This window comes from Lethenteron reissneri, chromosome 67 (genome assembly GCF_015708825.2).
Source record: "Lethenteron reissneri isolate LAM-NWPU_2019-01 chromosome 67, ASM1570882v1, whole genome shotgun sequence".
NCBI lineage: Eukaryota > Metazoa > Chordata > Hyperoartia > Petromyzontiformes > Petromyzontidae > Lethenteron > Lethenteron reissneri.
Genome location: NC_083845.1, coordinates 3,385,800 through 3,398,304, shown reverse-complemented (window position 1 = coordinate 3,398,304; position 12,505 = coordinate 3,385,800). Strand labels below are relative to the sequence as shown.

Sequence of the window (12,505 nt, the reverse complement as noted above, 5' to 3'; positions counted from 1 at the left end):
AGACTCGCACAGAGACCGAAGACTCACATAGAGATCCATAGAGTCGCATAGCGAGCCATAGACTCGCACAGAGACCGAAGACTCACATAGAGATCCATTGACTCGCACAGAGACAAGGACTCACATAGAGATCCATAGAGATCCATAGACTCGCACAGAGACCCATAGACTCGCATAGAGACCCATAAACTCGCATAGAGATCCATAGACTCGCATAGAGACCCCATAGACTCACATAGAGACCCATATACTCGCATAGAGACCCATAGACTCAGGCAGGGACCGATAGACTCACACAGAGACCCATAGACTCGCATAGAGACCCATAGACTCAGGCAGGGACCGATAGACTCACACAGAGATCCATAGACTCGCATAGAGACCCATAGACTCGCATAGAGACCCATAGACTCGCATAGAGACCCATAGACTCGCATAGAGACCCATAGACTCGCATAGAGACCCATAGACTCGCATAGAGACCCATAGACTCGCATAGAGACCCATAGACTCACACAGAGATCCATAGACTCGCATAGAGACCCATAGACTCGCAAAGAGACCCATAGACTCGCATAGAGACCCATAGACTCGCATAGAGACCCATAGACTCGCATAGAGACCCATAGACTCGCATAGAGACCCATAGACTCGCATAGAGACCCATAGACTCGCATAGAGACCCATAGACTCACACAGAGATCCATAGACTCGCATAGAGACCCATAGACTCACACAGAGATCCATAGACTCGCATAGAGACCCATAGACTCAGGCAGGGACCGATAGACTCACACAGAGACCCATAGACTCACATACAGACCCATAGACTCAGGCAGGGACCGATAGACTCACACAGAGACCCATAGACTCACATAGAGACCCATAGACTCAGGCAGGGACCGATAGACTCACACAGAGACCCATAGACTCACATAGAGACCCATAGACTCAGGCAGGGACCGAAAGACTCACACAGAGACCCATAGACTCACATACAGACCCATAGACTCAGGCAGGGACCGATAGACTCACATAGAGACCCATAGACTCACATACAGACCCATAGACTCAGGCAGGGACCGATAGACTCACACAGAGAGCCATAGACTCACATAGAGACCCATAGACTCAGACAGGGACCGATAGACTCACACAGAGACCCATAGACTCACACAGAGACCCATAGACTCGCATAGAGACCCATAGACTCAGGCAGGGACCGATAGACTCACACAGAGACCCATAGACTCACATACAGACCCATAGACTCAGGCAGGGACCGATAGACTCACACAGAGACCCATAGACTCACATAGAGACCCATAGACTCAGGCAGGGACCCATAGACTCACATAGAGACCCATAGACTCACATACAGACCCATAGACTCAGGCAGGGACCGATAGACTCACATAAAGACCCATAGACTCAGGCAGGGACCGATAGACTCACATAGAGACCCATAGACTCAGGCAGGGACCGATAGACTCACATAGAGACCCATAGACTCAGGCAGGGACCGATAAACTCGCACTGACAGACCCTGGCTTCACCACAACTCAGCTAACGCGAGTCTACGGGCGGTGCCCACGCGAGTCTCGTGGAGACACGTCCCGCAGGACAGACATACGCAGACACCCACAGACTAGGAGGAAGACCCACAGACTGATACTCAGGGGGGGGGGGCGGGGGGGGGGTAATGCGCCGCTCGCTACGGCGGCTGCCGCAGCTACCTCCGTCGCGGCGACGCCGCATTGGGGGATGGTGATCTGCGATCTGCGATCTGCGAGTGTGGGAGCAGGAGGCCCCCCCCTGGGGGGGGGGGGGTAGGGGGGGGGGTACCTTGTCTCCCTTGTCGCCCTTCATCCCGCGCGCTCCTTCCGCCCCCTGCGGGAGAGCGGAGAGCAACATCAAAAGGAAAATACAAAACACGCCACGCACACGCGCACAGAGCGGGAGGTGAAGATTCGCCCCCACCTCTCTCTCTCCCGCGCGCGTAGCCTCTGGCAGGCTGTTGGGGCAAGTGCTGTTAGCGGGTCGCAGAACCTATCAATGCTGGCGCGTACAAAGACAAAAGTGCCTGATATAGCCTCTAACAGGCTGTTGGGGCAAGTGCTGTTAGCGAGTCGAAAAACCTATCAATGCTGGAGCGTACAAAGACAAAAGTGCCTGATATAGCCTCTGGCAGGCTGTTGGGGCAAGTGCTGTTAGCGGGTCGCAGAACCTATCAATGCTGGCGTGTACAAAGACAAAAGCGCCTGATATAGCCTCTGGCAGGCTGTTGGGGCAAGTGCTGTTAGCGGGTCGCAGAACCTATCAATGCTGGAGCGTACAAAGACAAAAGTGCCTGATATAGCCTCTGGCAGGCTGTTGGGGCAAGTGCTGTTAGCGGGTCGCAGAACCTATCAATGCTGGCGTGTACAAAGACAAAAGCGCCTGATATAGCCTCTGGCAGGCTGTTGGGGCAAGTGCTGTTAGCGGGTCGCAGAACCTATCAATGCTGGTGCGTACAAAGACAAAAGTGCCTGATATAGCCTCTAACAGGCTGCTGGGGCAAGTGCTGTTAGCGAGTCCCAGCACCTATCAATGCTGGCGCGTACAAAGACAAAAGTGACTGAAATAGCCTCTAACAGGCTACTGGGGCAAGTGCTGTCCGCGAGTCCCAGCACCTATCAATGCTGGCGCGTACAAAGACAAAAGTGCCTGATATAGCCTCTAACAGGCTGCTGGGGCAAGTGCTGTTAGCGGGTCGCAGAACCTATCAATGCTGGTGCGTACAAAGACAAAAGTGCCTGATATAGCCTCTAACAGGCTGCTGGGGCAAGTGCTGTTAGCGAGTCCCAGCACCTATCAATGCTGGCGCGTACAAAGACAAAAGTGCCTGATATAGCCTCTAACAGGCTACTGGGGCAAGTGCTGTCCGCGAGTCCCAGCACCTATCAATGCTGGCGCGTACAAAGACAAAAGTGCCTGATATAGCCTCTAACAGGCTGTTGGGGCAAGTGCTGTTAGCGGGTCGCAGAACCTATCAATGCTGGTGCGTACAAAGACAAAAGTGCCTGATATAGCCTCTAACAGGCTGCTGGGGCAAGTGCTGTCCGCGAGTCCCAGCACCTATTAATGCTGGCACGTACAGAGACAAATGTGCCCCGTGTAGCCTCTAACAAGCTGTTGGGGCAAGTGCGTGTTAGCGAGCGGCAACGCAAGGGGGCGGGTGCGGCCAGTAACTGCGCCCTGGCCGCCTTTGTCTCCCCCAGTGCCGACGCATGACACGCCACGCCGGGCACTCGTTGAGGCTTGAGATTGGGGTGCTTCGCCAACGAACATCTTGGGCAGCTCGCCTGGATTGCTTCGAGCGAACGCGAGCCTGCCCATGGGAGACTCCGTGCGGCGAAACCGCTGCCGAGTTTTGCTCGCGTTGGAGCCACCGCGGCCGAAGAGATGCACTCCCAAGCATCGGCGGGGTCGTGTGGCCCATGGGATGTTTACAAAAAAAATTTGTTGTTTTTTTACGTGGAGAGACAGGTTTGGGAAGAAGGCATAGAGGACGGATTTTTGAGTTTAGTTTAGCACGTGGCGGGCTTTCGCGACCAATATCATCCATAATAGAGGCTTTGTTTTGGGTTAGACCTCGTTAATATATAAATGTGTCGCTAAAACTGCCCCCACCCGACGCAGCCAATTAGTAATGTTTGTCACGTAAACAAAATGTGTGCTAGTGTGCAAATCCACAACGTTTGCCATCTATGGATTTGCTCTCCAACACACCCGTGTGTTGGAGAGCAAATCCACAACGTTTGCCATCTATGGATTTGCTCTCCAACACACCGGTGTGTTGGAGTGCAAATCCACAACATTTACCATCTACTGTGCCAACGAAGATCACCACACACACACGTAAATATTCCTGAATATGAAATATATAAAAAAAACACATGCTCCATCGTTTCGGCTGCCAAGGCGATGGGATCGAACCGGCGACCTCTGGATCACGAGATCGCTAGCCACCGTCTCGGCCGGCGGCGACGGCGGCGGCGTCCGTGTTTGTGTGCGCGCGCACGTGCGTTTAAACAAACGTACCTTCACGCCACGTGGACCCGGGTAACCCACGGGGCCCTGGGGACCCAAAGGGCCCTGTCGACAGAGACGCACACGGCACACGGAGCAGCATGAGTGAGACGGGCAGGCCAGTCCATTGAGGGAGCCCTCCCTCTCTCTGCGAGGTTGACGCAATCGTACGGAGTTTCTCGAGTTGCAATTTTAGAAACGTTATTTTTGTCTAACCGGGCAGGAGAGTCGCAGGGGCCAGGATTAGAACTCGAACGCATTCGTCTGCCAGGGCACGGAATCCCCATCGAGTCGCGATCTGCGGTGCGGTTCTAACATCTCGCCGCGGTGGCTAGGAGATGTTAACTCCCTCGCCTGGTACGCAGGAGGTCGTGGGTTCGACCCCGACCCCCGTGGTCGCGTGGCCTTTTCTCCAGGTCCTTAAGGGTTTTCCCTCCGCATTTAGAATCGATGTGCGTTGAGAGCAGTGGTTCTTCTTAAGCTGGAGGTGAACGCTGCACCCCCTGAGGTTGCAAGATGCCCTTTCTAGACGTGGCCATATTTTGTTTTTAGAAGGTAAATCATCGAAGACGCAAATTAAGCGCGGGGCAACGTTCAGCACAACTTACTTTGTTTCTTCAAACCCGATGTATTTATTAACGTTACAAATATTTCAACGATTGGGTGCTAGCCTGCAGTAAAGGATAAGAGCCACTGGTTTAGAGGATTTGGCTGCCGCTAGAAAATGTCCACACAATGACGACGACGACGACGATGAGGTCGCTTCTGAAAAGAAGAGCTACGCAGCTCAAGTGGACCCTGAAACCTGGTGAAGTAAACTAAACAATGCGGATAGTTTAGTTTGTAGAAATTTACGAAATTGGCATGCGTGGTCCCTGATGCAGGCACAACGTTGGGCCCCCCCTCTTGAGAATGACGTCACAGCATCAACGCCCTCCCTACCTTATGCATAGCTGTCAACCCCTTATCAGTGCCTACCTTATAACAGACCAATTCAGACCTTTTTGATCACCCCGTGCCTCTTATAAATCTCAACGTTCATCCTACAGAGTCCCAAGATCACAAGGTAGAAACACAAACAAAATAGACTAAACATTTGTTGTGCCCGTGTTGAAACGGCTGTTCGACATATGCACCTGAAAACTCAAATGTCCCTGTACAAATATACGGGGTAAACCGTATGGGTTGACACGGTGCGCATTCTTTAGCGTCCGCTCTGAGTGACGAACCCACCTCGAAGTAGCATTATTGCGATTATTACGACGACTACTACTACGGTTATGAGCACATTGCCGCAGTATTGACCAGGGGGGCCGCCGGATTTGAACAACCGCCAAAAAAACCTCCGAGACAAGAGCGGGCGAACGCGTCACCGCAGCGGAGGGCCGGCAACGATCATCCTTTTTATTGTCGCTGTGCTCTTGGTCGCAACCGTCGCGGTCAAAGCGGAATGAGTATGCCGGCGGTGTTTCCCAATTAACTCCCCTTCAAGTGACTTCGTTTGCATATGAATAGCGTTGATTTGTAACAGAGCCAAGGAGGTGGAGGTGACAGAGAACTGCGGGTTTGGAAACAATAAAAGTTTCATCCGTGGTGAGAAGCAAGCCCACGTGTGCGTGACCGCACGCACGGACGGTCGACTCGTATTCCCCGGGACGGGCCAAGGAACGGCCGATCGGCAGCGGCGACGACGCAAGAGGGAGCCGTCTTGATGGGTTGCGCACAAGCGAGCAGGCGCTTGTCGTACGGATAGCCCTGACCCCCCCACCCCAACCCGCACACTCCCCCGCGCCATAGGAACGTGGAATTTCCTCCACTGGGATCGCGGCTGCTAATGGGAGATGTGCACGCCGCCCCTTCCTTACCAGCTGTCCCTTCTCGCCCGGCTGTCCTTCTTTCCCAGGGTGGCCCTGGCACGCACACACACACAGACACGCACACACAGACACGCACACACAGACACGCACACACACACAGACACGCACACACACACACACAGACACGCACACACAGACACACACACACAGACACGCACACACAGACACGCACGCACAGACACGCACACACAGACACAGACACGAACACATAGCCTTCGACAGACCGACGGGGGCACAGCAGCAGGTGTTTTGCCAGCACCACGCCTTCCCCCCCCCCCACCCCGGCAACCTTTGTCTCCCCAGTGCCGATTGTTTACACGCCGCAAACCAGATTACTCATTCGAGGCCGAGGCGACCTCTATAGAGCCCCCCCTGGCAACCGCCATTGTCGATTGTCAAGAAGCGGGAATCGAACTGGGGCGGCCGGGTTTCGAGGCGGGGGCCGAGCGAACCAACGGCCGCCACCGCCGCCACCGCTCTCCCACGCGGGAGTTGACGTCGCGGTCTTCCCCAGCAGCGGCGAGCGTTCACGAGCTCGTCTTCTTGGTTCTTTCGGTAAAGTCACGTAGAATGGAAATAATAAAATAATAAAAATAAAACATAATAAAATAATTCTCACGACTTTTCGGCCACAACGCAAGCAGCCGTGCTCAGGTGGAGAACAGGTCTGTCGAGAAGACAGACAGAGTCTAAAATTCAGACTGAAATTCAGACTCTGTCTTCTCGACAGGCAGAGTCTGAAATTCAGACGCTGTCTTCTCGACAGACCTGTTCTCCACCTGAGGACGGCTGCTTGCGTTGTGGCCGAAATGTCGTGAGAATTATTTTATTATGTTTGATTTTTATTATTTTATTATTTCCATTCTACGTGACTTTACCGAAAGAACCAAGAAGATGAATCCCTGCACTCACGAAAGCTTTAAATCGAAGGCTCACGAGCTCATCGAGCGCCACCCAACGACGCGCACCGCGTGACGCGCCGCCAGCGGGGATCTCCCCGCGGCGGCGAGGGTCGTCGATTGTGATCGGCGCTTCTCGTCTAGCCGAGCCGGAGGCAGCGGCCGCGTGGAACTTCGGAAGGAATCGTTTAAACACAAACAAGAAACGGTGCCGCCTGTGGCACGGCGCCCACCACGGGGGAGTCGGGAGCGGGTTGAGCAAGAGGGCAGCAGACGGGGCGGAGAGGAGCAGGGGGGGGGCAGTTAGATGCGTGGGAGAGGGAAGGGACGGAAGTCTCGCAGACGGACAACGAGGGGGAGGGCAGGGGGAGAGATCGAGCAGCAGCAGGGGGAGAGAGGGGGGAGCGTCGGTGCAGGGAGGGGAGGAGGAGGGGGAGAGGGAATGACCAGGGCCAAGACGTCAGGGTTGATGAGAGAGTGCTGGTGATGAGAGGGTGATGATGATGATGATGAGAGGGTGATGATGATGATGATCATGATGAGAAGATGATGATGATGATCATGATGATGATGAGAAGGTGATGATGAGAGGGTGATGATCATCATGAGAGGCTGATTAGAGGGTGATAATGATGATGATGAGAGGGGAGGAGGGAAGAGAGAAGGAGTGAGCAGCAGCAGTGAGCTGCACGGAGCGGGCAGTGTCTGTTCTCAGAGTGGGCGGGGTTATGGAGAGGGGAGGGGTTCAGAGTGGGGGTGGCCACACAAGAGTCACGTGAGTTTTGAGAGACTCGCATAGAAATTCAGACTCACATAGAGACCCACAGGCTCACATAGAGACCCCTTAGACTCGCATAGCAACTCACGGATTCACATACAGACCCACAGACTCACATATAGGCCCCTTTGACTCACAAAGCAACTCATGGATTAACATAGAGACCCACAGACTCACATAGAGACCCCTTAGACTCGCAAAGGAACTCACTGTTTCACATAGAGAGACCCACAGACTCTCACACACACACACATCTGGCGAATACGTGAACTTCTACAGGTGAACGATGGAAAGTGGCCAGCGGCACCGCTACGCGGCCCGCGGTTTTTGACAACGCCGATGCTGGTGGGCGGTGTAGAAATCCACTCACGGGAGGTCCGTCAGATCCCGAGAACCCGGGCAGCCCTGGCTTCCCGACAGGACCCTGAGTGGAGAGGGAGGGGTTGGTGGGAGGAGAGGAGACAAAGATGTTACGTTCAAAGAGTTCGGCCCAGAATGACGCTTAGCCAATGCCTAGCTGGCACCGCTGAGATCCTGGGTTAGACTCACATACAGGCCCATAGACTTACACAGGGACCCATAGACTCGCATAGAGACCCATAGACTCACATACAGGCCCATAGACTTACACAGGGGCCCATAGACTTACACAGGGACCCATAGACTCGCATAGAGACCCATAGACTCACATACAGGCCCATAGACTTACACAGGGACCCATAGACTCGCATAGAGACCCATAGACTCACATACAGGCCCATAGACTTACACAGGGACCCATAGACTCGCATAGAGACCCATAGACTCACATACAGGCCCATAGACTTACACAGGGACCCATAGACTCGCATAGAGACCCATAGACTCACATACAGGCCCATAGACTTACACAGGGACCCATAGACTCGCATAGAGACCCATAGACTCACATACAGGCCCATAGACTTACACAGGGACCCATAGACTCGCGTAGAGACCCATAGACTCACATACAGGCCCATAGACTTACACAGGGACCCATAGACTCGCATAGAGACCCATAGACTCACATACAGGCCCATAGACTTACACAGGGACCCATAGACTCGCATAGAGACCCATAGACTCACATACAGGCCCATAGACTTACACAGGGACCCATAGACTCGCATAGAGACCCATAGACTCACATACAGGCCCATAGACTTACACAGGGACCCATAGACTCGCATAGAGACCCATAGACTCACATACAGGCCCATAGACTTACACAGGGACCCATAGACTCGCATAGAGACCCATAGACTCACATACAGACCCATAGACTTACACAGGGACCCATAGACTCGCATAGAGACCCATAGACTCACATACAGGCCCATAGACTTACACAGGGACCCATAGACTCGCATAGAGACCCATAGACTCACATACAGGCCCATAGACTTACACAGGGACCCATAGACTCGCATAGAGACCCATAGACTCACATAAAGGCCCATAGACTTACACAGGGACCCATAGACTCGCATAGAGACCCATAGACTCACATACAGACCCATAGACTTACACAGGGACCCATAGACTCGCATAGAGACCCATAGACTCACATACAGGCCCATAGACTTACACAGGGACCCATAGACTCGCATAGAGACCCATAGACTCACATACAGGCCCATAGACTTACACAGGGACCCATAGACTCGCATAGAGACCCATAGACTCACATACAGGCCCATAGACTTACACAGGGACCCATAGACTCGCATAGAGACCCATAGACTCACATACAGGCCCATAGACTTACACAGGGACCCATAGACTCGCATAGAGACCCATAGACTCACATACAGGCCCATAGACTTACACAGGGACCCATAGACTCGCATAGAGACCCATAGACTCACATACAGGCCCATAGACTTAAACAGGGACCCATAGACTCGCATAGAGACCCATAGACTCACATACAGGCCCATAGACTTACACAGGGACCCATAGACTCGCATAGAGACCCATAGACTCACATACAGGCCCATAGACTTACACAGGGACCCATAGACTCGCATAGAGACCCATAGACTCACATACAGGCCCATAGACTTACACAGGGACCCATAGACTTACACAGGGACCCATAGACTCGCATAGAGACCCATAGACTCACATACAGGCCCATAGACTTACACAGGGGCCCATAGACTTACACAGGGACCCATAGACTCGCATAGAGACCCATAGACTCACATACAGGCCCATAGACTTACACAGGGACCCATAGACTTACACAGGGACCCATAGACTCGCATAGAGACCCATAGACTCACATACAGGCCCATTGACTTACACAGGGGCCCATAGACTTACACAGGGACCCATAGACTCGCATAGAGACCCATAGACTCACATACAGGCCCATAGACTTACACAGGGACTTATAAACTCCCATAGGAATCCATAGACTCACATACAGGCCCATAGACTTACACAGGGACTTATAAACTCCCATAGGAATCCATAGACTCACATACAGGCCCATAGACTTACACAGGGACTTATAAACTCCCATAGGAATCCATAGACTCACATACAGGCCCATAGACTTACACAGGGACTTATAAACTCCCATAGGAATCCATAGACTCACATACAGGCCCATAGACTTACACAGGGACTTATAAACTCCCATAGGAATCCATAGACTCACATACAGGCCCATAGACTTACACAGGGACTTATAAACTCCCATAGGAATCCATAGACTCACATACAGGCCCATAGACTTACACAGGGACTTATAAACTCCCATAGGAATCCATAGACCCACATACAGGCCCATAGACTTACACAGGGACTTATAAACTCCCATAGGAATCCATAGACTCACATACAGGCCCATAGACTTACACAGGGACTTATAAACTCCCATAGGAATCCATAGACTCACATACAGGCCCATAGACTTACACAGGGACTTATAAACTCCCATAGGAATCCATAGACTCACATACAGGCCCATAGACTTACGTAGGGACCTATAGACTCGCATAGAGACCCATAGACTCACATATAGGCCCATAGACTTACACAGGGACCTATAGACTCGCATAGAGACCCATAGACTCACATATGGAGGTCACTGAGAGGTCAGAGCACTGAGCCGGCCGCACTGATTATCCTGGGTTCACGTTCGGGTTTCCAGTCGCCGCGCTACTAAACCGATTTGAGTTTTGTAGCTCTAACGTGGTTTTGTTCCACGTTAAAGGTTTTCTGGGTGAGATCGGGTGAATATAAATGCGTCGTAACCCTCCACCACCCGACACGGACAGTAATGTTTGTCGCGTAAACGACGCGTCCAATTACGTGACGAATCTTACTGCCCGTGTCGGGTGGTGGAGGGTTACGACGCATTTATACTCACGCGATCTCACCCAAAAACCTTTATTACGGATAATATTGATTGCGAAAGCCCCAAGCGTGTAGGTCTGTTTGTTTCAGTTCATGGCTTCGTTCTTTACGCGAACCACCCACCCACCGCCCTCCCCCCCTCTCCCCTCCCTCCAACGCGATTAAGCCGCGGTGCGAGTCCGGGTGACCGGGCAGAGTTCCGAGATCTCGGTGGAAGCCAGCCCCGGCCCCGCTCCCGCCGCACCCCGCCAACCCCGACCACCGCACGAGGGGAACGGGAGCGACGTACCCTCTCTCCCGGTTGTCCGATCGGCCCCTGAGGTCCCGGCATGCCCTGCGGACACAAGAGAAGAGGGCGCACGCACAGAACGACGGTTTACATTCGCTGCCCCGACGAGGCTAGCAGTTTCCTGCTAGTGCCACTGCCGGAGGGAAGGGTCTCTTCCTCCGGCATTGGCTGAGATCAGGGGGGGGGGGGGGAGTCGGGGCAACCTGCGGTGGCTCTTCGAGGACCACTTCACGACCTCATTTATTACGGACCCCGACACCGTGCCTCGAATTCGCGCGTATTGAAGCAGCTTTTTAAAATATTTGTTTCCCCCCCCCCCCCCCCATCATTGCCAACGGCACTAGGCTCGACGCAGCTCCAGAGAGGGAGGGCCCCCCTCCCCCCGCCACCTCTCTGAGAGAGGCCAAGCCGGCTGCGCGGTTTTCCGGCAATACCGCGGGAGCACCCACACGCTCTGAACCCTCCGTACCACGCAACTCGCGCATCCATCGACCGCAGTCGGATTCATGCCGACGGGCGGATTGCAAGGGGTTGGGTTTCAAGAAACGCCGTCTTTGATGCCTCCGAATTCTGAATTTGTTTCCAACTTATTCATTCCGAGTGGGCGCCTCGCCATAATAACGAGTATATATTCAGGCACAAAGAGGTATGGGGAATTTAGTTAATTGCCACGTTGGAAAATACCCTTAGATGCCGCGTTGTGCTGGGGAGACGCTGATGAGCGCGGGCCGGTCTAAGACGACTCCCCCTTTGGGCTACCATTCCATCTCTGGGTGTCGCCCCCCCCCCCCACTTCCCTTCCGCCCACACACCCTGGCACCCCCAGGGCCCACCGGCACTCATCACGCAAGTGAACGTCGAAACGCTGTCCTGCATTTGTTCATTGACTTCAGGTTTTTCTCGCTCGTAGAAGTAGTAGTCATTTTCTTGGCAGTGGCTGGATATGGGTTTGGTCCTGGTATATATATACATAAAATTAATTCGCAGCATTGTGGGATGCTATTAGCATGAATGACGCTATTAAAATGAAAGCATTATTGTTATCATTAAGAATAATACAATTGTTGTAACGTTGTGGGTTTACGCTCCAACACACCGGTGATTGCTTTACTGGTAACGAGTTGGGCACGTTTTGCTACCGCGACAAAAACCTTGCCAATCGGCTGTGTCGGGTGGTGGCGAGGATTAACGACACACATCT

At 53.1% G+C, this 12,505-nt stretch overlaps 1 protein-coding gene across 1 annotated transcript in view; it reads right to left on the bottom strand.

Moving 5' to 3' along the window:
* The window catches only part of LOC133360104 (collagen alpha-1(XI) chain-like), a 64,802-nt gene that overhangs the window by 39,610 nt on the left and 12,687 nt on the right, over positions 1-12,505 (bottom strand). Inside the window, exons 2-6 of the mRNA XM_061578690.1 lie at positions 11,305-11,349; positions 7,996-8,049; positions 5,937-5,981; positions 4,084-4,137; positions 1,846-1,890 (exon numbers count right to left, since the gene is read on the bottom strand). Of these exons, the coding sequence (XP_061434674.1) occupies positions 1,846-1,890; positions 4,084-4,137; positions 5,937-5,981; positions 7,996-8,049; positions 11,305-11,346 (240 nt within the window). The 5' untranslated portion in view covers positions 11,347-11,349. The remainder of the gene's footprint in view (positions 1-1,845; positions 1,891-4,083; positions 4,138-5,936; positions 5,982-7,995; positions 8,050-11,304; positions 11,350-12,505) is intronic.